Source organism: Nelumbo lutea, chromosome 4, assembly GCF_056320005.1.
Source record: "Nelumbo lutea isolate HS-2025 chromosome 4, American lotus-T2T, whole genome shotgun sequence".
NCBI lineage: Eukaryota > Viridiplantae > Streptophyta > Magnoliopsida > Proteales > Nelumbonaceae > Nelumbo > Nelumbo lutea.
The window spans coordinates 22,862,355-22,889,026 of record NC_142687.1 but is presented as its reverse complement, the minus strand read 5'-3'; the positions used below and the strand labels follow the sequence as shown (position 1 = coordinate 22,889,026).

At 40.2% G+C, this 26,672-nt stretch overlaps 1 protein-coding gene across 4 annotated transcripts; it reads right to left on the bottom strand.

Moving 5' to 3' along the window:
- Nucleotides 1-2,722: 2,722 nt before the first annotated feature.
- LOC148854590 (uncharacterized) lies at nucleotides 2,723-22,594 on the bottom strand. 4 transcript variants are annotated; one of them, XR_016094910.1, is made up of 4 exons: nucleotides 21,888-22,594; nucleotides 12,938-14,312; nucleotides 9,814-10,208; nucleotides 8,970-9,747 (listed from the first exon to the last, which is right to left on the bottom strand). XR_016094910.1 is itself a non-coding variant. In XM_088941285.1 (4 exons), exons 1-4 carry the CDS (start codon nucleotides 22,290-22,292, stop codon nucleotides 9,680-9,682), a joined length of 2,019 nt encoding a protein of 672 aa, XP_088797411.1. In that variant the 5' UTR covers nucleotides 22,293-22,594; the 3' UTR covers nucleotides 8,970-9,679. The 4 variants fall into 4 exon arrangements, 2 of the variants coding, with proteins under 2 accessions (XP_088797410.1, XP_088797411.1); XR_016094911.1 differs by having other exon boundaries at nucleotides 9,817-10,208; XM_088941285.1 differs by having other exon boundaries at nucleotides 10,038-10,208.
- Nucleotides 22,595-26,672: the final 4,078 nt, after the last annotated feature.

Below are 26,672 nucleotides of genomic sequence, written 5' to 3'. Positions count from 1 at the left end.
AGGGAAATATCTAAACAATAAAGATTTTTCCATGCTAAAATTCTAAAAAATGCAAGTTGGTGCTGGAGAAGTATTTGCAATCAAAGAGAATATCATAAAAGATATAACATGGAAATTGGAAATGGAAAGAAGTAATCTTTGGCTAGATGGCTAGGCAAGAAATGGCCCATTAATTGAATTTAGGCCCAACGATAATAGTGCGCTTAGTCAGGAAAAATGGAAAATAGTGAAGTGGAGAAGATTATGAGAAATAATAATTGGGATATGACAAAAATTAATAATATGCTTTACATAGTAAAAAGGATTCAAGCAATGATAATCCCGCAAGAGGAAAAGTTTTTTTTTTTTTTTAGGGAGACCTTTTTGGTTAAGTTGGCTTATGTGACTTTAAAACAGGATGAAGAGGAAGATGAAAGGATAAAATGTCTTAGTAAGAAAATAAACAAAATAGGTTGTGCCTCAAAGATAAAAATATTCTTGTGGATCCTCATGAGGAGATTCCCAACAAAAGGAGGACTATTTAGTAAAGGTTTAATTGTGACTCGGATTGTCCTTTTTGTGGACAACTGGAGGATGAGATTCATATTTTTATTACTTGCAAATTGAGAAGCCAAGTGTGGTCCCTCCTAAATCCTAATGGGTAAGTCCTAACTCCTAGCAATATGAGCGCAAACTCAATTCTTGATTGGTGGATGGAAATAAGAGAAAAATGAATAAAAGGGTGATCTATGTTGGGAGAAAATTTCTTACGTACTATGTCAACTTTGGAAAAATAGGAACAAGATAAGAGTGGGCAAGGTGATCATGGAAGGTGATTCAAATAAAGCCCTAAAAGGAAGAGTCACTACATGGAGATGTCAAACGATCATAGAAGTGTGCAGGAAACTGATGAGACAAAGCAGATCGTAGGTCTCTCACTCACACGCTCACAGGAAAGGTAATCAAGCAGCAGACTGGTTGGTGAGTGAAGGTCATCGAGCAAACTTCCTTAAAGTTGGAGCCATGCATGGAGACTTGGAGTATTTTGTTTTAGTATATACCTAGGATGTTGCTTTACTAGATCTGTGTAAGTATCTCTCTTTGTATAAAAAAAGCATGATTCAGTTACACGAGAAGGGGCTGTGAGCTTCAACATCATCAAAAGATGAAAGCAGTAAGGGAAAGCTCTGTAGTCTGTACCAAAGAGGAAACCAAGGCTTCCTGAATTGTGGTTATTCTGCATTCGTTAGGGGGAAGACTATGTCTAACGACAGATTTAGCTTTTGATTCTGTTACACATCTTGATTAACCCAACATGGTATCTCTACATATTTGTATTTGTACTCCTTCCAAATGAATTGAAATTGAAACAAATATAAAACAGAGAGGAGGGATGCAATCACCCTTTATTAAAAGAGCTAAGCTTTTCTCAGCTAGATTTCATACGATAAAACGCATAGGAAAGGCAAAATAGGATTTTACAACTCATGGTATGTTTAAGCCATTTATCCATAAAATTATCATAAAAAAGGAGGAATTAAACTCCTTTTCTCGGTGGAATTAAACCAAAACCTCTATTTCATTAAACCAAAATCCTAACTACTTTAATTAAACAGGAAAAATATCGAAGGAATACAAAATTTGAAATTAAACCAAAACTCCTATTGCATTTTCATAACTTAAAAGAATGAAAGAAATAAGAGAACTTTGCAATTATGATAAAAATGATATTGAGTATGATGTCAACATATATTGCTATTGAAACTTCTTGGGGTGATTGGCAAAAGACTGAATATGATTGAAAATGAAGCACATAAACAATTGGAACTCCATTAGTGCCAAGTGTCTAAAAACCTTTATTATATCTGTTTGCCCATTTTTCTGACCAATCACCCCTTATTTTGTTGGTTTTCAAGAAAAATAAACTAATAAACACAGTTAATGGGGGTAGAGCATATAGATGGTAATAAAATGGTGAAGGTAATTTTGGAAATAAAAATCAGGGCTTTCAAGACAAAAACTATTAGATTTTAAACAATGGTAAAGTAAATAGAAAAATTAGTGAAGCGTAATTTTAAAAATTAAAATCTGGGTGTTTTGACGGATGGGACGAACGGTAAAGCAAACAGAAAGAATATGAAGGGGTAAATTTGGAAATTAAAATTAAGGTGTTTTGATGAATGGAATGATTACCATTCCCCTTAGACTTGGCAATTGGGTTGTATTAAGGAGCTTTGGGTTGATTTCCGGTTGGGATGACCTTAAATGTTTGGGTTAGGGTTAATCCATGGTTCATTTTGGGTCATCCCTAAAAATAATTGAAATTTAAAAAAACAAAAAAAAAAACATGAATGTGCCAAAATTAAAGGAATTAACCTTAAAATTTCAAACATAAAATAAAAATCTTGAACACTCAACAATTCAAAGAGTAAACGATAAAGAGTAAAACCTAAATAGTAAAGATTAAAGAGTGAAAACATCTAACAATACATAAATAGTCCCAATAGACTTGACAAACGGGTCAACTGATTGACCCATAACCCAACCCAACCTAGTTCTTTCTGGCTTGAAATTCAGATGGCTAAATATGAGATCCTAACCCTGTTTTTTCGGGTTGGATTGGGTCAGATTTGCGGGTTGAATCAACTTTTTGCCAGGTTCAACTCCAATGTTTATTATTGGTCAATAGAAAAGGATACAAAAAATCTAACCTAGGCTTTGATTATATAACAAAACTCTTGCCTTTTCTATGTGCCAATGCATTATACTATAATATGAACAAGGAAATAATTAATAGTCACAGAATAAGGAAATATTGATCGATTGAAGCTCTATAATTAATGCACTTCTCTTGTGGTGCTATGATAGGATGAAATGACGAGCCTCCATCAAATAGAAACTTCAACAGCTTTTAATATGATGAGCCTACAACCCTGCACAGGCTATTTTCTCAGCCATGATGGAGTTAACAACATCCTTTACAAAGACGTAAAAGCATTCTCTGCATGAACTAGGCATTAATTTTGGCATAAGAGGCTGCTGGCTTTGCACGTTGTGGGTGCATATTGAGCTAGGAAAGGGGCGGACACAGGATTTTGTGTGCTCCAACCCACACGCTGCCAAAATGGTATGAGTAGCAAGCCTTGCAACTTCTTTGAATCCATCAACCCCTGCAAAATGAACAATAAACACCGTATGTTGGTTTCTTATTGTTTTATTGATGCATCAATTATTTATAGCAATTCAGAATTCTATATCATATTGCTAATTTGCTATCTCTAATTACTTTCTCCTGAAAGCAGCATTGGTAATTAGTTCCTTCCTGATTTCTCAATGGCAATTTTTCTCATCCAAATTAATAATATCATTATTCTCTCCAATAGTGATATTCTTCCCCATATCATTATTCTCCACGATATGGCACTGAACAGAAAATAATGGAGGAACAGGATTATGTAGCTGACCCCATATAATTGGCACAAGATTTAGACGATGATGGTTATCCTCCCCAATAGTTGCCTTTTAAGTAAACGCTACAGTAAATACCATCTTGTTTACAAGTCTAATGATTATGTCTTACCATCATATTATTTATTTGTATAAAATAGATTTTCTTCACAAATTGGTGTTACAAATCTGCCCTCAAAATAAATAACAAAATTAGATAGTAACATCCCTTTATTCATTGCTTCTCTAGATTCTGAAACACCGCCCTTTGGTTCATATTTTCAGGTGATAATAATAGTTTACTGTATAAATTTAAATAAAGACCTCCATTTTAATAACCATTGAAGCCTTCCACCAACCATTTGGTGATGGCTGCATTCAACTTCCCAATCTATCCAAATCCATACATTCTGCTGAAAGTATCAACAATTAAATCTTTTTAAGTAACTTGCTGCAATTGCAGAGTGCCTATATGCATGCTTTTTAATTGACTAAAGTTTCATGTAATATATTTAATTAACCAAACTCACTAAAAATCTTCTATAATATTTTTTTTTTCATACTGATTCTGATAACAAAAATATCAGCATAATTATCTTATCCAATATATTTACTTATTTTGAATTTAACAAATAGTTCTATCTTTGTATGCCTGTATAACCAAATATCCAGCACTATTTGTTTTTTTCGTTTGCATTTTTAACCTTTAAGCTACTTATAAAAAATGTCATATGTATCTTTCTCCTTGTTTTCACCCTTTTAAAATACCACAAAAAGATGACCGATAATGTCTTAGTCTATTTTGTATTTAAGTATTAACTAAAATTCCAAGTCTGTAGTCTTAAAATAAAAATAATAACTTTAAAACACATAAGAAAACCAGCACATAAACGTGTTTTTTTTTAAATGTTCTTTTATCAACTTCAGATGAAATGATAGGCTGGAATTGCAAAAATTCACTGTATAATTAAAATGGTGAAGAACTTGTGCAATCCGTCCAACTGCTTTTGAAGTCATGAATTCATCAAAGCCAAACACTTAATTTAGTTCAAGATCCAAACATTGGCTATAAGCCTATAACCATTTCAAGATAGTTTTTACCCTTTTCCAAGGCTTAGACGATGATGGTTATTCTCCTCAGTAGTTTTTTTTTTCCTTTTTTTTTGACATGTTATTCTCCTCAGTAGTTTTGCCTTTTATAGAACTTATTGAAAGGAATAAAGAGGCGTTTCACGCGCACAGAAAATGACTTAAATTGCAACTTTTATTACTAACAATCAAATTTTACTAATTGTGATATAAAGAATGATTTACATACAGCAATATAAATCATTGCTGCCAGACAGAAAAAAAAAAAGAGCAAGTCCCCCTCCCAAAGCTATAGGTCGGGTCGGCATTCCAGGACCCCACCAGTGGAGAGAACCAACTACACTCCCCTTAACGCGAAGCGATGAGAGATCTTAATGGCCATTAAGGACTCCTCCATTGTCAGATGGCCACCCAAGCTACAAAGAGACCCAGCGACCAGGAACCCAAATGTTTATTGCCACTTTCATCAGGACCATGGTCACAGCACGGAGAATTGTAGAAACCTCCGCAACGAGATCGAGGAACTCATCTGCAGCGGGTATTTGAAAAACTACATTTTGCACGAGGAGAAAGGGCAGGGGGACCGACTGGGAGATTAGAAGAAAGATGCCCCAGAGACTAGTAGATAGAATGAGCAACCACCTTGCCCGTTACCAGAAGAAAGACCAATCCTCAGAGTGATCAACATGATCACTAGTGGATCCATTGTAGCGGGGTGCACAACAGCAGCAAGGAAGACTTTGGTCTGAGAACTGGAGCACGAGGCAAAGAACCCACCAAAGCAACCTCGGATAGAAGAACCCATTTATTTCACCGAGGACGATGCTTGTGGGACTTAGTACCCTCATGACGACGTCCTTGTCGTAAAGCTCATCATCAACGATTTCTAAGTGAAGTGGATCTTGGTGGACTCGGGCAGTTCGACCGATGTCCTCTTCAAAGGGACCTTTGACAAGTTACAACTGCAGTAAAGCAATCTGAAACCGGCGGATACTCCCCTAATAGGGTTCAACGGAGAAGAAGTCAGGCCTATCGGTCGAGCCACAGTACCGATGGAGGCGGGCACGTGGCCGAACATCGTGTGGTTCGAACATACCTTCTTGGTGGTCGCGACTCCATCCCTCACAACGCGATCATAGGTCGGCCCATCACACACTTTACGTGTGATAGCATCAACCTACTATCTGCCGATAAAGTTTCCGACCGATTAAGGAATAGGGGTCATACGAGGGGATCATCTCGATTCCTATAACTGCTACATGGCTACCCTCAAGGGAAAAGCAAAGTTGGTGGAAGACATCGAACTGGAGCAACCATCGGACTACACCGAGGAGCGAGCTGCCCCGATGGAAGAGAGTCCACATACCGATTTCAGAGACCGAGCCCACCAAGACTCTCCAGGTCGGTGCCCTGATAAGCGGACCACTCTGAACACAACTAGTAAGTTTCTTACTCAATAATTTAGATGCTTTCACCTGGTCCATGGCAGAAATGCCCGAAATCGACCCTAGTGTGATAACTCATAAACTAAATGTGGACCCTTTAGTCAGGCCAGTTAGACAAAGAAAATGCAACCTTGCCCCAGAACGGTGGAGGGTAGTCGATGAGGAAGTCAGGAAGCTCCTCGCCGCAAACTTCCTCAGGGAGGTCCATTACCCGAGCTAGGTCGCCAACCCCATGTTGGTGAAGAAGGCCAACAGCAAGTGGCGCATGTGCGTCGACTACACTGACCTGAACAGAGCCTGCCCAAAGGATTGCTTTCCCCTGCCCAGAATAGACCGCCTAATAGACGCGACCTCAGGGCATGAGTTGTTGAGTTTCATGGATGCCTACTCTGGCTACAACCAAATTAGGATAGACATAGCCAACCAGGATAAAACTGCTTTTGTAACCGAACTCGAGTTGTACTATTACAAAGTCATGCCCTTTGGTTTGAAAAATGCTGGAGCAACTTTCTAGCGATTTGTAAACAATATTTTTGAACCTTTGATTGGCAATAAAATGGAGTGTTATGTTGATGACATGGTCGTGAAGACCCAGTTTTCTAGATCTTTGATCGATGATTCAAATGTTATTTTTCAAATTTTAAGGAAATATAATATGAAGTTAAATCCAAATAAGTGTGTCTTTAGGGTCACGTTGAGCAAGTTCCTCGGTTACATAGTGAAATGACGTGGCACTGAAGCTAATCCAGATAAAATTAAGGCTATTTTAGATATGCGACCACCCCAAAAAATCAAGTCCAATGACTAACTGGTTGGGTAGCTGCCCTAAACCGATTTATGTCTAAATTGGCAGGTCGGTGTCTACCCTTTCTTAAGGCAATAAAAAATAACAAATTTTGAATGGATCGAAAAGTGCCAGCTCGCGTTCGATGAGCTAAAAAGGCACCTAGGTACCGCCACGATTTTAACCCGACCCGAGGAAGGAGATGAATTGAAGTTGTACCTCTCCGCGAGTGACGAGGTGGTCAGCTCGGTACTGATCAGAGAAGTAGATTGGGTCCAACGACCCATCTACTACGTAAGTAAAGTTTTGCAGGACGTGGAAACTAGATATCTTAACACCGAGAAACTGGCATACATGCTAGTAGTAGCAGCTCAGAAATTATGCCCATACTTCCAAGCCCATACCATCGTTGTCCTTACTAATAGACCTCTGAGGCACATCTTACTCAAGCCCGAGGTGTTAGGGAGGTTGACGAAGTGGTCCATCGAGTTGAGCGAGTACAACATCCAATTTGAGCCACGACTAGCGATCAAAGCCCAAGTCCGAGGTGTTAGGGAGATTGACCCGCTTGTTGATTATCTACTCCACGGAACCCTACTTGCAGAACACAATGCAGCTCGAAGGGTAGAGCGTCAATCAGCTCGATACATCCTTATAGATGGACGGCTGTACAAGAAGTCCTTCACGCTCCCCTACCTACGTTGCTTGTGACCCTCAGAAGCCGAGTTCGTACTTCGCGACATCCATGAAGGGTTATGCAGAGGACACTTGGGGGACAGAGCGCTCGCCCAGAAGGCATTAAGGCAGAGCTACTATTGGCCCACCATGAAGGTAGACGTGCTCGAGCTCGTCAAGAAATGTGACAGATGTCAAAGGCATGCCAACATTCTCCATTAGCCCGCCGCCGACCTGAAGTACTTGACTAGCCCATGGCCCTTCGCGCAGTGGGGAATTGACATCCTTGGTCCATTTCCGCCAACAATTGGGCAGAGGAAGTTCTTAGTCGTGGCAATAGACTAGTTCACAAAATGGGTGGAGGCCGAACCGTTGGTAAGCATCACAGCCCGGAAGTGCAGAATTTCTTTTGGAAAAACATTGTGTCGTTTCGGACTGCCCAGAGTGTTGATCTCAGATAACGGGAAGCAATTCGAGGACATCAAATTCCAGAACTGGTGTGTTGAGATGGGAATTCAGCAAAATTTCACTTCGGTAGCACACCCTCAAGCAAATGGATAGGCCAAAGTGATGAACAAGGCTATCCTCCGCGGACTGAAAGCTCACCTTGCGCGAGCCAAAGGGTTGTGGGTGGATGAGCTGCCCAGTGTCCTTTGGGCCTATCGAACTACCATCAAGACCACGACCGGTGAAACACCCTTCAACCACACATATGGGACGGAAGCCGTGATTCTGGCAAAGATTGAAGTACCGACGCTGCGGCTTGAAGCGTATGATGAAGAGGCAAACAATGACGAGCTCCAGACTAACTTAGACCTAGTTGAAGAAGTGTGCGACTTGGCCCACATTCGAACTATGGCTTACCAACAAAGAGTAGCTCGGTATTATAATGCCCGGGTCAGGAAGCGACTATTCCGAGTCGACGACCTAGTCCTCCGTAAGGTAATGGTACCCGAGCCCAGTGTGGGTAAGCTCAGCCTGAACTAGGAAGGTCCATATTGGGTGAGACGAATGTTTGGAGAAGGAACCTACGAGCTCAAGACTATGGAAGGAAAACAAGTACCTCGAGCTTGAAGCACTGATAACCTAAGGAGATACTATCTGTGAAACCCCAACGCAACTGAAAAACAACTAAGTCCACAAGATCACCAAGCTAATCCTAAGGACGACGAACTGGAGAGGACTCCAAGTCACTCCCAGAAGCCTAAGGGCTATGGTAACGAGCTGATAAGAGACCTCGGCACAATGTAATACCCAGTCGCCTCTTCGGCATAGGCTCACTAAGACCTAGTCACTTCGACATGGGCAACCGAAAGCCCCAATCGCTTTGGCATGGGTAAGGCAAAAGTAGCCCAAGCACAGACAAGTCGGGCATATACCCTACAATGTCTGTTCACCCTGGCGTACAATGACGTTGGATTATTCCTATTCGAGTCTAGCTCGCCAGCTCGAAAGTAATCTATACTTAGAAAAATCTTTGCTCCTATTTGAGTCTAGCTCGCTAACTCGGGAGTAATCTATACTTAGAAAAATTTTTTGCACACAAGAAATTTTTGAACTGTTGTATTCATTAATGTAGCATTTCGGGTACATAGCAAAAGAAAAAAGAAAAAAAAAGGGGGAACAAGAACAAGAAGATTATAACTAAATAACCGAGCTCGGAGGCTCGGGACATCGAGTATATACGGGGTTCCAAGAAAAGAGGCATCAATCAACTCGAGGCTCCTCATCCCCAATAGAAGCATCGATAGGTTGGACGGTCTCTATACGATACTCGGTGGCACAATCTCCTTCTTCTGATGTCTTGTCACCAAGGTCATCATCGCTCTCCTCTTTGGAGTCTGGGTCTTTAGCAGCTTCAACAGCCATCTCCTTGGTGATCTTCGATGTCATGATGGCACTAAGGTCGAGATGTGGGAATTCACGCCCGGTCAACCATCTGCTAAACTTAAAGCCCTTGTAGTAGCCCACTACCCCAGCCTCGATCAACAATTCACAATGTTCTGCCGAAGATTTGTACTCCTCGACGGCCTTGACCTTGGCCTCCTCTATTGCACTGAGCAAAATATCAGTCCACTCCTTCACCAGCACCTCGAGTTTCTCATTCCCTCTCTTAAGAGTCACCTTGCGCTCCTCTAGCTCCTTCTTCTTTGCCATCAACAGAGTCAACAATTCCTTCTTAGCTCACGCATCTTCTTGCAGCTTGTTGATCTCGCTGCGAGGTAGGTTCAATTCGGAGTGGGCACTTCGGGAGGACTCCTCAGCTTCGAGAGATCGCTTTAGGTTCACCTCGGACTGGTAGGCTAGGGCATGGATCGAAGAGTTCACCTACCAAGAGAAGAAACAAAATCTAAGTATGGAGAAAAAACTATGAATAATAGGTAGAGTATGTACCACCATGCAATGAGTTGCTGCTCTGGCCCCGAGCTAAGCGACCGGTAAATCGGCCCAACGAGCAACCTCCTCGGCAAAGACTGCATCCTTGCTCTTGAGGAGACTGAACTTCGGAGTCAAGATGCTCCGAACTGAGGTGTCACCACTCGAGTGGGTGGTCACCTAAGCATGTTGAGGCTCGAAAGATGTGGTCTCCTCGGGCAAGTAGGGTGGAGAAGTTTTACCTTGGTCCTCTTCGACCAAGTCAATCACTAGCGGCTGCTCGGGGACGATGGTGCCGATGTCGGGAGTAGTGGCGTATTCATGGAGGCGAGCCTTTTTGGAGACCCTCTTCTTCTTCTTCCCCTTCTGCATGCTCTTGAAGAGCTCGTTGGCAGGGATGTCAGCCATGGCAGCTGCAAAAGATGACGAACAGAGTTAAATACAACATCAAAGTAAAACAAGACAAAGAAAACAAGTACAATAGTTGTGAGAACGACCTACCAGGAGGACTTAGCCCGGCTTGTACGAGCTTCTCTTCGGTCACGAAGTTATTGAACTTCAGCCCGAGCTTCGCCCAAGATCGGACCTCCTCCCGTGACTTTTGGTCCAATCTGACACTGGGGTCCTGGATGGCAGCCCTCCAGTGAGTTGGAAACGGCCACCCCTCGGTGTTACGGACTATAAAATAACGCCTCTTCTAGGCCGAGACTTTGTTTGGGAGCTCGTTAAACAATTTATACCCGGGGTGAGGAGACATATAATAGCTTTGCCTGTGCTCGGGGAAAACACAAGCTGAATTTTTCTTGATAGATAAGATCGAGGAAAAGGTGTCGAGGTCCAGGGGTTGGTTATAATCGTGGAAAAGGGAGATGGTACCTACAATGTTACGGATAGAGTTCGGATGGAGCTAGTTTGACGATCTCAACTATGAAGGGATGGAGTGGGAAACAGAGCCCGGCTACGAGCTGCTCCTCGAAGACCACGATCTCGTCATGGTTGTGATCCCACGTAAAGTTGCCTAAGGGAATGTTGTATACTAAGTTGTTGGGTAGCCTATACCGAGCTACTAAGGACAAGAGCCTGTCCACTGTCATTGAAGGCGGGCCGAAGTTGTCCGGCAGTCGACCTTGACGCAAGTGGAGGCTAACCTACCGGAAGCCTCACGCTCTTGCCGAGGTGAGTCCGCCTCGGACAGGTTGGAGTCAACATCCTGCACCGAGGTGCCAACCTCGACAGGATGAGACTCCGCAGCCCGCGCCGAGGTGCCCACCTCGGCCCCAGCGGACTCACCGCTCCCCATCTAAAAGACTATCTAAACTAAGGCTAGACATACTAATGGAATGGACAATGGAATTGGAAACAAGGAAAGGCGAACTCACCAAAGAAGACCAAAGAAATCAAAACGACCTCGAACATGGGGATAGCTGACACCGAGCTGGGAGACTTGAACGCGACCTCAAAGAGCTCAGTCACGCGGTTTGTGGCGAGGAAAATGGGCCCTTTGGCCCCTATTTATAGCCACCATATCCGAAGATCAATGGTCAAGATCTGTGTGATCCGATGGCTCCCATGAAAACCGACTACATGCCACCTGAGGTTGAAATCAGTTGAGCACACGTTTTGATGTCCGCGGAGTTTATAATCGGTGTGACGTCCACGAGCACCTGATATGCGATTTGGGTCATTTCTTGGTCGAGCCAAGCGGTCATACAGGTCCGATCGAAGGTCCGCCCTTCGTACCTCCTAAAAATCGTGCCAAATCCACCTGGGCTCGTCATGAACTCCCCGTGCCAGGTCAGGACCCCTGGCACGAGGAGTGGGGGCAATTGATGAGGGGTGATTTGGCCCGACCTAATAAGTAAAGGACACGTGGGCATGACTTGCCAGTAGGATGACAACTTAGCAAAGGGAGCCTTGTCAGCATTCGGGAGCCCGGATGTTCGGGTACCTCAGCACCAGAGTACCGAAGTGACACGTAATCAACTCCAGAAGCTTCTCAGCGGACTCTGAATCTCTCGGGATCACATCGTGTAACGGCAGGCCTTATTCTCTCCCCGCCCGGATCGGACGGTAACAATAGACTTCATTGACTAGTACGTTAGTCCCCACCTAAAGCGAAATGGATCCCATCTACACGAACCCAAGATCCCAGAGTCATTTCGTGAGACCCACGGAAGCTCAACTATATAAGAGCATCAACCCCCCAGGACCCCGGTACACGCAATTAAGTGCATTCTAGCTCCTTGTTCTCAAACTCTCAGCTCGCATATTATTAAGTACTGACTTAAGCATCAGAGCGACCTCATCGGGTTAGCCACCCCAGGTTTTCTGATCCCTCCTTTTCTTTGCAGTTCGAGCGACCTACTTGGCGGCAGGCGTCCGAGCTGCTTTACAGCTAGGAGCATCCAGATCGTGCACCATCAATATTTTTTTTCTCTTTCCTTTTCCATTTTCTTATCAACCAATTTATGATCATATTCTAATTTTTTTGTTTTCTACAGAAAAGCCAAAAGGATGTTTTAGTGGTCATTACTTCTTGACCAATTAAAGGAACCATTTCCCTTTTCCTTTTTTTTTTTTTTTGAATTTCTACATACTCTAGCAAACTACCTTCTGATAACTTCCTCCACAGGATGACCATAACAGCCCTAGAACCCAAGGAAGCAAGGACTAGCCCGGAAGGGACAAGCCCCAATGTATTTCTTCTCTGGCCCTCTCCATATTCTTCCCCTGGCCAAGAAACAGTGGCCAAGAAACAGCTAACTCATTAACTGATCTTAGGATCCACTGAAATGAGGTGTTCCAAATGGTACCCAAATGTGAAAAAAGACTTCCTTCTAGGATGATGCCACAAAAAAGTTATCAAAGAGTAGTCACAGGCTCACAAACACAACCTAAATGCATTTGCTACATCACATGGATGAATATGACAAGAAAAGGAACCACATACAAGCATTCATGATTAAAAAAAAAAAGTTTGTTTAGTTGGAATCTTTTTTTATCTGGGAAACATCTTTTACCACATTGGATTTGGAGAAATATAAATCATCTATCATTAAAGCAGCAGGAAAAGAAAATGTTTTATTTTTGAAATGGAACTATCAAAAGCCATATTGATAAAAAAAACTATCAAAAACCATACCTAATTTTTTATCTCTGTTTAGCAACTTCAGGTTAAGTTTCACCAAAGACTGGACCTCACTCTTAGCATCATCTTTTCTTGTTGTGCCTTCAGCAAGTTCCTTTTCCAGTTCACCCCGTCCTTTAGGAGTCCCTACCTTGCTAAGTGGAGATACACCAAACTCTGGTCTGCCATAAGATACCTCAGAACATCCTGGTGCTGAATTAACCAGGGTAATCGAACAAGCACTCCCATCTGTTCCATCCTTAGAGTTTGTCAATCCCCCACTGAAGCAAGGTTGTTCGATTTTCCCTCCATGCTTCTGAGATGCATTCACCTTAACTCTCTCTTTGATTGTTTCCTTCATTAGTTTTTCCTTTTCAGAGGTTCGACAATTATAGCTTTTTTCTATTTTAACATTTCCCAGATCAGTGCCAGTGAATGCTTTGTTTTTGGGTACAGAAAATGTTGAGGTTATGTTGTTTGCTTCTTTTGGGGAATGCCTTTTGGTAAAGGGATAAGTAGAGTCCTGATGGTCATTGTGGGTCCCTTTAGGAGCCCGTTGTAATGATTTTGCAATGTCCAACATTTTCCAGGCTCTATCAATATCATATGAACCTCTACTGCTGAACGTATCACCAGAAACGCTGTCCATGGAAGTTATCTGCTGAGAACTCATGGAAGGTGATGATCGTGAAAGACTTAATCTTTCAGAAATTATTGCCCCATTACTATTTTTTGTATTCCTTTTGTCACATGAATCAAGTAAACTAGATGAGAAGCGCACTGATCCACTTCGTAAAGCATTCCAATTTTCTCTTAAGGCCTGTATACGAACTTGGACATTGCGGCAGCGTCCCAATGTTCTCGCACTTGGATCACTCACTCTAGATGCTGCACTGGTGTCCCTCACTCTAGATGCCGCACTGGTGTCTCTTTGGGTTACAGTGGCATCACTCACTTGAGATGCTGCACTTGTGTCCCTTTGAGCTATACAGGTTTCCCTCACTCTAGATGCTGAACAGGTGCCCCTCCGAGTTACAATGGAGGGAGAGGCATCAGCTTCAGGGGTATCTGATTCTCGTACAATATCAAAAATTGAAACATGTGTTTCAGCTACTTTGGTACCAAAGCTTTTGGAAAAATTTTGATTGCAACCATCAATGTCAGTTTGACTATTACTGTGGTCATCCCTAGAAACAGCACAATCATGGCAATACCAATCACCCTCGGGTACAGTTACACCAAGTCCAACACAGTAAGTATGAGCAGCTGAATCACAAAGATCACAAAGTAGTAGAAGATTTTCATCTGCAGTACTATGGCATTCAGTACACCGAACTTCTGCATAAGGGTCAGAAGGTCCAATCATTGAATTTCCAAGAGGATGGTAAACCTGGGAAAGATACCAACAATTAAATAGTAAGCTCGGTAGACAAAGGATTATCTTTATTTTATTTTTATAGCAGTGATGGAAAATTCCACTTTAAGAAGCACCAGAAAATTTCCAAACTTGCCAGTTTCAAAGGTTTTTGCTAGATTAAGTGGAGATCTATTTGGGGTCGGAATTAATAAAAGGGTAAAGGAGACAAGAAGAGCTATGAAGAGAAAAAAGGAGAATTTATTTTCTACTGATGAAGGTTTGAAGTGAAGGTTATTGCTGTCTGCATGTAGGAAGGGGTTTTGATGGGTAGTTTTCTTGATTGGGCTCTGGGAAAGACAGGAGAAATGGTATAGGGAAGGTCTTTGGTTGCATAATTTAGGGTTCTGTATGTGGTAGGTTTTAAGAGATTAATTGGGTCTGATCTGTAATTGATGTTTTTTTTTTTTTGAAAATAAGACAGGGCTGGAATGATTCTGGGGTTTGGGTGATGCCTTATCACCTATTGTAATCCTTGATATTTTCTTCTTTATTTATCTTCAAAGAATATTCGACTTTAAGTTCTACTTGTAATACATAAAATGATAAAAATTCTATGCATAAATGTAAAAATACAAACATACATGAGGATAGGATTGCTAGATAAGTTGTATAGAAAAGGAATACAGAAAACAAAGAACTCTTCTACATGATAGCTTAGGTGTTAAAAATGGGCTCGGCATGATTTTCATGGAAGCATGATTTTCATGGAACCCAAAAACCCTACTCGAGCAGAAAATTTTACCCTAACAGAAAAGCATGTTTTTCATGGAAGCTTTATAGTAATAAATTTGGACTTACGATTGCCAACATCATTAGAGAAAAAGTCCAATGCATGAACCATAGAGCTGGGATGGACTTAGCAAGTTAGCATAACTATATAACGGACAGTATGCCACATAATCTCCTCATTGGGAGTGAGAAAGGTGTGATCAGTGATCTAGAGAAGAAACTTAGTCATACTTACACATTTGATTCTAAAGTATCACTCATTGTACAGCTTTGCAATGTGCACCATCTGTACATGCATGGATGACCATCCAACAAAAACTAGCAAAATGACATTGGTTGAATGCCAATCCTCAATATAAGCCAACTGCAACCAGAAACTTGTTACCAACCAATACTTTCGTTGCTGGCCACAACTCCCCTAATGTGTAATTGTTTAAAGTCAAAACATCAAGAACAACTCCTTTAAATTTCAAAAACGACCATTTTCTCTCTAGGAAATCTAGAAAATACTTTCTTTTTTGACAGTAAATAAAAAATTTTAAAAAGAAAAAAGCCGATAACTACAACATCAGGTCATAAGGTATCACTGAGACAAACCCAGCTAAGACCACACCACTCCACATACAAACAACCCAAATAACTTTTTTTATTGGCATACAAACAACCCAAATAACCAACAACAAAAACCAACAGACATAAAAGATGTAATAAATGCCCCTATACGCTCATGACCCCATCCCCTCCAATTATAATATCATCATCATCATCATCGCGGTCATCCAAGACATTTTTTTTTATCAATAACACCAGCTTCATTAAATTAAAAGAAAAGAGGGAATATGGATACAAGAGGGGAGATAAAATATCTTAGCTCCCCAAAAACAGAAAACAAAGGTAGTGCAAAGAGAAAAGATTAAAAACTAGCCCAAAAAACAGACTCCCTATTCACTCCTTGCTTGGCCACCCATCCGCAAATGAGTTGGCACTCCTCTTCACCCAGCTATACTGAATCTCAATGTCCCTACCCAGCCATAAGAACTGTTTTTTTTCATTGTTAAAGTTCCACAAACCACTGTCCTCTGTCTTCAACCAACTAACCACCACCTTCGAATCACCTTCCAGGATCAAACGACTGATATTTAATTCCTTTGCTCTTCGAATTCCTTCAAGCGCTACAAGGATCTCAACCCTAAGAGAGTCACCTCTCCAATAGGGCCAGAGAATAAAGCAATAACAATCCCTTCCTCATTCTTGAAGTCTCCTCCAATCCTAGAGGGCACTGGATTCCTTACACTGCTGCCATCAAAATTTAGCTTTATAAAGCCCGAGGGGGGAGGGGACAAAAACGGACAAAGAGTCCTCTTGAATCTAGCATTGGAAGCAGTCTCTTTCCAGTTTCTTAGCAAGTCATCCACAGGAAAATCTATAAACAACTCCAAAGATTTTAGCCAGTGGACAGCCCTTAAAAGGATTCGATCTAACAATTCTTCCAATGTTCTTTCCTTGTTGGAAAAAAAATGCATGAGTTTCTTTCTTCCCACAATGACCAGCATACCGCTGCCCTAATACACCTCCACATAGTCTTCCCTCGCTTCCTAGGCCAACTGAAAAAAGGAGAAAACAAACCTTGGACAATCTCCGGAAGATACCAAGAACACCTAAAACGGGAGAAAACCCACTCCCAAACAGTTTTAACAGCCTTACAAGAGACCATGAAGTGGTAGTCAGATTCCCCATCAACTTTACAAAGATCACATCTATTAGGAAGTAGACAATAGTTGGATCTCTTTCTCTGAAGTAAGTCTAAAGTGTTGATTCTTTCCAGGAAAATTTCCCAACAAAAAAAACCAACCCGAGGAGGAATAGGCTTGCTCCAAATTTCCTTAACCGGAAAGGGCAACCCAAAGGGGATAGGAGGCTGAGTTAAAGTTTCAAAGAATGAAGCACAAGAAAAGGTACCAGAGCTAGAAGGGGTCCAAAATCTAGTGCCTTCCTTAGTAGGGTTTAGGAAGACAATCTCAAGGGAGGCTAGCAAAGTTACCAAGCTATCCATGTCTGTATCCCTAATTGCCCTACACAGGCCTAGGTTTCATCCAAAGCTAGAAGTAGAGGCTGAAGGGACCAAGAAAGAAGATATGGGTTCATTTTTCAAGTCTGATAGAGCATACAAGGAAGGAAGGAAACTGGTCCTTCAGAGGAGAATCCCCGACCCAAAGTTGTTCCCAGAATTTTATTCGGTTACCAGAGTTTAGACCATACCTGATCCAAGGGAAGAAAATTGGAAGCAGATTGTGAATGGATTTCCAAGGAGAAACAGCTGAAGCCCTTGCCAAGATTCCAGGATCCCAGCCATTGTCTTCCAGCCCATGAATGCTAGCCACAATCTTAGTCCACAATTTATCCCTTTCCAATGAAAACCTCCCAACTCACCCTATGATCTCTCTTCTCCTCTCCAGGCTCCCACAAAAAGTTGCTTATTAATTTTTCCAAAAGATTGGAAACCTTTGAGAGGATCTTAAACACTGACAGATAGTAGATAGGTAGGTTAGCTAGGGTAGACCTAATGAGAGTGACTCTCCCACCTAAAAAAAGATAATTTCTCTTCCAGGCCGCTAGCCTCTTCTCAAACCTCTCCACTACCAGAGCCCAAAAGCTAACACTCTTAGGATTATCTCCTAAAGGGAGGCCCAAGTATGTCAGGGGCCAGTCCAAAATTGCACAACCTAGCTCACCTGCAAATTCCCTTAGGTCCCTTTCAATCACATTCACTCCCGCCACACAACTCTTATCAAAATTCACCTTGAGATTTGATATCTGCTCAAAGAGTTGTATTGTCAACTTTAGATTCTGGATCCAATTGAAGTTCCCTCCTTCACAGAATAGGATAGTATCATCTGCAAACTGTAGAAATGCTAAGGGAACCTCCTCCCTTCCTACTCTCCACCCTCTTATCAAATTTGTCAAGTCTGCTCTATGGATCAATCTCCCAAGCACATCAACAATCAGGGTGAAAAGAAAAGAGGATAAGTCATCCAAGAATTATCCCAAGATTCCCAACTATGTGGAGTTGACTACATGAATCATGTTTCACCAATCTGTTCTATTAAAGTCATATCCACCGTTAAACTGTTAGTACTTAAATCAAAATATAACCATTCACATACAGATCAACCCAAAATAGAAAGCCTTGTACAAAACTATATCCCACCCTTGCAATCATATCAAATGTTCACTCACCATGAACATGACAAAGGTGAACCATTTATCTTCACACTTCAATGAGTTTTATGCTGCTGGTTTTGACCTCCATAAGAACTCTCTCACCATCCTGCTTGACGAATTATTTGATAGATTCTGAGTAAACAGATATATTTTTGGATATGGTAATTAACTATGTTTTCTTATGAAATCCACTCTTATTTGGTAAAAATCATGACTATTTTTTCAATTATATTCTTGTTGACTGGTATATAAAACTAGAGATTAAACCAGCACTTAGTTTTTTTTTTTTTAGATAAATGTTGAAAATTCTATTAAAAGTGGAAAAGCATTCCTCAAAGCAACAGTACATAGGCCATATAGGCATCCATAAAAGATCAGCAGAACAAATAATTAGAACACCCTACTAGATCATCATAGAAAAAAAGGAATTAACAGGCTTGAACTTCCCTTCCCAGTCAGCTTATTGGCATCAAATTTTATGGGATGGCTCTTTTAATATACTTCAGTCTGTGAATTCTTTGTGAATGCATGACCACTGATGTAGGGTTCTCTACATTCTTCCTAGTAGTGCTTCCAGATGAGAGCTGTTTGTGTTGAACGCACTCTCATTGCACTCCTTCCACAAGAGCCAGCAAATGACCACAGGTACCAACCTCCACAAGATGGTCCCTCTTTTACTGAAAGTCTTACACCTCCAAGCAACAAGGGACCACACATCTCTGGTAAGAGCAGTGCTTACCCCAAACAGTCTAAAAAAATGCATCCAAGCACAAAAAGAAAACTGGGAATGCATCAATAAATGATGCATCGGCTCCTCAAGACCACATAGCTTGCATTGGTTGGTTATGGTCATCCCTCTCAATTGGAGATTGTTGATTGTAAGGATTCTATCTAATATAGCAGTTCACAGAAAGAATATAGTTTTAGATGAAACTGTGTTTGACCATATCCATTTCTGGATTCCATCCACCAAACCCAATCCTCATTGTTTGGTCTGATTTAGATTTTGTATCTATGAAATAGTGCAAGGAGATCTAACAGCTCTGGCTCCTCCCAATCTTGATTATTCCTACACAACCTGGGACACCAAACTGCATTTTGCCTGTGACCATTTCATAGTTATCCTTGATTGCTGCATCCTTGTTCACTGCCAAGTTAAAAGTCTTGGGGTGAAACACGGGGGGGCACTTCGGAGGAGCTATACACCATCTGTTTCCAGAAGTGGATGTGCTCTCCATTTCCCATAGTGAAATTAATGTTCTGCAGGAAACTGTAAAATCCTATTGTAGGTCTAAGTTGTAGGGCACTGGAGATATCCACCTGAAAGACGATAGAATCGGTAGATGGTGGTGGCAGTGGTCTCTAGGAGGCAGAGAGCAAGAGGATAGGGAAGCTGAGGTCTCAAAGTAGCAGAGCTTACATAGGGTTTGGGATGGAATGTTGTGTGGGGATCATTAAGATCCCTTATTTATAGAGATTGCCTTGGGAAAGGAGGGAAACTTTCCTGCTTTGGGAAAGCAGTCCAAAGTTTTTTTGGATCTGAAACAGTTAAGTGGGCTCGGTTTCGCCACATGTCTATGCGGTTATATCAGTATTGAAGTTCCCGCTTCTTCATGGAATCCGCATGTTAGCATGAATATAGCTACTTCCCTTCTAGAAGCTTGACCATATGTGTCACAGGAGAAGTTACTCTAAAAAATGTCTAAGTGTTGATAAGGTTGTGTGACATAAGATATAAAATAGCGCAAGTGTGATGCTTAGGTCACAAGGTTGCGATAAGAAAGAAGCAAATCACATCAAGTGAGCATGATGATCCTGCTATAGGAATGGCAACGGGGCGGGTTTAGGGCGGGGCATCCATTCCTCATTGGGGATGGAGAATCCCCGAATTTTCCCCGCTCCAAGGCAATTACTTAAAAAATATCTATTTTATGGACAATTTATACATAGGATATAGGAATTTGGGGGTATTTTAGAATTGAATTATAATACTTTAGGGATAATTCAAAAATAAAATTATGGGATCCTAGGATTTTTAAAATTTAGGGAAAACTTAGAGATATTTTAAATATCAATATTAAACCTAGATATATTTTACTAATTTACCTTCGGGTTCGGGGAATTATATACAAAACCCGCCTCGTCCTTGTTTAGGGTCGGGGAAAACCCACCCCATTCGGGACGAGGCCCTGGTTTTACAGGGGAAATTGCCATCCCCATCCTGCTATGTGGGATTAGGGCACTGCAATGTGCCACAAGATCATTGCTACACCACGAACTGTATGAAGGAACTGCACTGGGAGGTCGCAACATTGTGTACTGTTATGAGGTCCTTCTGCATTGGGGAAATGGGAAGGGCAGCAAGTGTAGTCATGGGAAACGGCTATGCTGGAACTTGGTGTTACTATTTTAATGCTTTAGCACACAGATACGACCCCTACGTTGCCCGCTCATGCAAACTCACAATAAGTTTTTATTGCAGGTGATGGGATGTCAAATTCCATGTACTTACACCAATCATTTAGGCACCTGGAACACTGGGCACTCCATTATCACCTAAATTCCTTTTACTTCTTAACAACCATGATCTAGAAATTTTTTTTCCCTCTATAGACAAGATAATATTAGCATATTGAACACATCTAAGTTATAGTATCAGAAATAATGACCATGTATGAAAAACCAAATCTCTTGTGCAATTGCACATAATTTGGAAAACATCAAAACTTCACTATAACATTTACATGATCAGATGTTTGCATATTATCTCATGCCTAGAAAATACAGTTTGAATTAGCATCAAGTGTAGGGATTTCTGTTTAAGGGGCAAAAGAATCTCAGTCACGTATGCCATTGTAACATTCTTTCCCCTTTCCTCTAATACTTTTTTGAGTTACGACCCAATACATAGAGGCCTCTAACAGTTTTTCCAGCTTTCCAATTTTCCTTGTGATTTTTCTACTCTAATCTGAGACTTAGGTCTACTGGAGGTTCACTAGAATATTCACAGGGCACAAGCACAAAGCTGGAGGATAATATAGATCATCAAATCATGGAGTCTGGCCACTTCTATCCTCACGCACTAAGAAATAGATCCAAGGGGAGCAAATTTAGATTCAGGGACATTGTTGCTGATACATGGTGTGGCCTAACTAACATGTTTTCAATTTCTTCTTGCATAATGTATTATTGAACTCCGTTCATTGATCGTGTATTGACTTTGCTAAGTATATAACTTTGTAACATGCTTATATTAATAGAGTTTAGTGTTATTTATTGTTAGTTGTCAATGTTAACTTAACGACATTAACCGCATGGGAAACTTTTTTTTCTGTGATTGAAAGCCCGTGTATAAACCAATATCAGACCAGGGTACTAATCATCATTCCGCACTGTCACTGAGTACACCCTATAAAAAAATGAGATACTACCACTAAAAAGTAACCAATAACTATATTCATACAACATTGAAATTCTTTTTCGTAAAAGTAATCAAGCCTACCAAATAATAATAATAACAAGTATAAACATAACCACAATCACTACAACTAGAAGGAGGAACAAGGATCACTTAAAAGAAAAGATGAATGATCTGACCTGATTGCGAACAGGGACATTAACGATCCTTTCGGAAAGGAAAACTCCTTCCTTGGGTGGACGGCGAATGGTACTGAATCTCTGTTTGCACATAGGGCAAAGAGATTCAACCTTGGACCACTCCATGATGCAGACGAAACAGAAGTAGTGATTGCAGCTATCAATCCAGCCTCTGATATCCTTCCCGTCGTCAGACAAACAAATACCACAAACGTCGGAAACAGAATCCATGGTTTCTTCCCCCTTTTCATATTCGATTTTCTCTTTCCCTTTCGAGCTGGAGATCGGAGATGGGTTAAGGGCTAGGGTCTTCGGGCGTTTGCTGGGAGACGGACATGCCTCCAAATCCGAGCCAGCGGAACCTTGCTCTTCCGGGAACGCACCCTCCTGTGAATCGTCGGCCATAGCCCATAGGCCCGTCCGAGTGTGAACCGCAAATGGAATTGCCCTCTACTCTATGGATTCGATTGCGCTTAAGGCTGTTTATTTTATTTTTGGGTAAATTGCACATTAGTAGCTCCGTACTAGGGGCTAGTTCACTTTATACCCGAAGGTCCCGAACTTCAGTCTTCAAATTCAAAACGTGTTCCACCACCTCATTGTCGAAAACTGTCATTTTAGTCAAAATTCGTGAATTAGCAATGTTTTTGAACCGTCGTTGATCGAACAGTTGGACCGTTTGGTTCGAAAATCATTCAAAAAACCGATTCCGTTTCATTCCTACCCCGTTCTTGGATAAAAAACCATTGACTTGGTCAGAAAGCCGCTGACCCAGACGGTCAAACCATCAATTCGTTTAACCCAAACAATGATTCGTAGTATGAGAAGTTGTAGATCTGAGACACGAATTCAGATCTAATATCCAAGAAGAAGAAGAAGAAGAAGAAGAAGAAGAAGAAAAAGTTGCAGATCTCAGATCTAGATCTCAAAAGAAGAAGAGAAGAAGAAGAAGATCTCAAATCTAGATCTGAGAAAAAATGAAAAATCAATCTAAGATCTGAGAACTTGTATGAGATCTGACATCTGTGCTATGTTATTGCCATCGCCATCTCGTCATCGCCGATTAGTGTCGAATCATTCTCCTCGTCTTCCTTATTCTTCCCTCCTTCCCTTTTTCTTTTCTTCTTTTTCTTTCTCTTCTTTTCCTTTTTTTTCCTTTCTCCTTTCTTTCTTTCCTTATTCTCTTTTTTCTTAGCCGACAAAATATTTTTCTCCACTCCTTCAGTCCTCATTTTTCTATTTCTCATGACTCATATACTATTTGGCCTTTCCTAATATGAACCATTCGACCTGGATGGTCGAGCCACTGACCCAAAAACTGGTAATTAGAACGGTTCCATTTTCCGATCAATTTTTAAAACCTTGTTAATTAGTGTTAGATGACGTTTGACGTTTGAATAGGCAATATGATTTCTGAATAACTTTTGACCAAATCAACTAGAATCATAAGCATATCAGGTGTTATTTATTAAAATTGATGAATGAGTTATGATGGGTTAAAATTCTTTCCATACCATATCTTTCCTGCATACTGTAATTAAACACCATTGTTTACTGTATATCCTAAACCAATGCTTCCCCGTGGAGGTACGAAAAAAAACGTTATCAGAGAAGACGACGTTGTTGGAAAAGAGGGATTTAGATCATGTCACCGTTGTAAATTGTAATCCTTTTATCAATTATTCAATCCATAACAAATGAGGTTTAGAGTGTTTAGACCACCACTGTTGTCAGAAAAAAATGGGTAAAAAATTTAAGTCACACATGTTCATGACGTGATATAGATAATGAGTGATGAATAAGTAACAATGGCGTACTAAATTATTAATTTTCAAGAATTCATATACTGCAACTCACATACTAAAGTGAGATTAGCCCCAAAGTATGGGATATTAATCTATAATCTATCTTTTATTTTTTTTAAGTTTGTTTATATTTTGTCTCGCTTTGCACAGTTATATACTTTTGCTAACGCCCTTTCCCCTTCTTCCAAATTTTCCTTGGTTAATTGGGCATAGGAATGCAAATGAATCAGATTGGATTCAAATTAGGGTACATCCGAATCTGATGAATTGTATGTCCAATACAATCAGGGTAATTGGGTACTTTTACGAAAGCACTTCTATAAAAGTCTATAAAAGCATTTTTCAAAAAATTTTTTTATAAAATCATTTTTCTGAAGTACTTTTCAACAAAAATGCTTTTGTAAAAGAATTTTTATGAAAATATTTTTATCAAAATACTTTTATAAAAGTGCTTTTATATAAGTTTTGATATTTCATTAGGTTTAGATTGGATCTAATCCAATCCATTTACATTTAATGGATTGGATTGAATTTAGTTTGTATTGGATTTGAACTGGAATGGGTCCAGTCAATTTATAAATAAACTCACATTGGACTGAATCCGGTTGGACCAAATCCATCGAATTGACACCTCTAATTGTACACACTAGGCTGAACTACCTATCACGAGTGAATATGCCAATGTTCAATGCAGATAGGTCCAAACTGACGTGTTCACTCGTGATAGGTAGCCCAGGCGGGTGTATACAATCTTGTCTCCTGTTAATCCGGGCTCAGCTAAAAGTGCGATTGTGTCTGTTTTGGATCGGTTCATCTCCATCCTAACCCAAACCTTACTGAGTTTCAATGGATAAATTATTTAGATACCCCTGGTTCCTGATAAATAGTTGAAGTAACCCTTTCGTTTTCATGACTTAAGGTACTAGTTAATTTAATATAACAAATATTGCCCTTCTGTTAGTGATCCGTAAGCTTACATTTGCATGAAGCTTCATTGGTTGTTTTAATAGTTTAAAATCCCAATTTTACCCTTTTGTCTTAGATAATCTCCGGAACAATAATAATCACCTCCACTGAACCAATTAACCATCATTGTCAATAACATTAACACTATTGCCATCTACTAAATAATTTTAGGGGTGTCAATTGGGCTGGATTTGGTCTAATTCGATTCAGTCTAATATAATTTTATTATAGATGGACCAAATTCAATCCAATTGGATGAATACTCTTGGCTATTTTGGACTGATCCAATTAAATGTCTGGACCATCCAATCTATTCAATTGGTTTTAATCCAAACCTGACTCATTTGGTATATGCATTCTTATCTTCTATCAATCGACCAGATAGTGGTTCAATTTGACTCAACCCAAAATAAATCCATTACGAATGGACTAAGTCCAATCCAATCCAATAAATGTTTTGGACCATTAAGTTTAGACTACTAGTCTAATTCAATGTCTTATTGGTCCATCCAATCCATCTAAATTGATTTTGAATTGGACCTAAAACTAGTCCATGGACATCTAATCCTACCTGTTCTTCGTCAACCATATATGCCTTTTGATGCTCGAGAGAAAAAAGATAGAGCAAAACATGCAATGCAGAGGAAGCTGAGAAATAAATGGAGTTCCAAATAGGCAATTGAGCTATAGGCTCAGTTTGGAAGGAGTACAAATGCAAATATGTACAGTGCAAATACATACAAAATATAAGGCTTTGCACTCTACATATTTACATTTGTACTCCTTCCAAATTGAGCCATAGGTCCCGATAAGATCTGCAAAGTCTGATTGGATTTGGGTTAGAGATTGGGTTCTGGTCTAGCATTCTCCCATTCCAGCATAGCTATCAACTTATCATCACTTTCTGAACGTAAAACACAAAATAGAACAAAAGATGATAAGCCATCAAATAGGTCATATTGTTCCTTTGGTGCTGGGGACGAGTTTCCCATTATTTGGACTTAGGCCTTGTTTATGTCATGGTAAATGACTTACTTTGATAAATGTATTTATGTACCTATTTGGGCAAGTGTTTTCTAATAAATACTTACCGGAATAAGGGCAATTAATAATATTCTTTTATTCTCCCTTTAAAGGTGTACAATGATCGATTTATCCAAAAGAATGATATTATTGAAAGGACAATGGTGTCCCATCACATATTAGTGATTTTTGGTGTGCATGGATAAATAATTTAGGGAAAATTCATGATCAGTACCTTGAACTTAAGGGGTTGTGTCAAGTCAGTCCCTAAACTTTAAAACGTGTCTAACTATCTATGCAATACCTCAAACTTTTAGAATGTGTATAATAGGTCCCTATTTTTAATAATCCATTAGTTCTTTGTATAACATGATGACATGTGCCACTTAAAACTTTTAAAATATCAAAACTACCCTTAAAAGAAGACATTGTTCATTGTCTTCTACCTTGAGATTAAAGAGTTGCGCCATTGCTACGACAGTGTTGGGAATTGACCAAGTATCGGCAATGGCTGAAACCACCATTGCTACAGTTTCTTATATATTCTTTAATTTTTTTATTAATTTTTGCTACAACCTTCCTATCCCAGCTAGGATGCAAGGGGAAATGATATTGATCTTAGCATTTGCAAGGAAAAGGTTTTGTTGATTGTTAATGTTGCATCACAATGGATTAATTGTTGGTAATTGGTAGTCTATCATTCAACAAGCCAAAAAACAAGATTGCCTAGAATCAAGGTGGAATGACAACATAGTTTACTCGAATCAAGATTTAAATGGGGGGAGTTTTGTTTAAATTGGTTTATGTGGAAGTGGCTGATCAAGAAAATTATATGACACTTGATGGGTAGTTTTTGACATTTACAAAATTAGCTAACGGATTGTTAACGACAAGGACCTATTAGACACATTCTGAAAATTTGGGGTATTGCATAGACACATTTTAAAGTTCAGGGACTAACATGACACAACCCCTAAAGTTCAAGGTATTG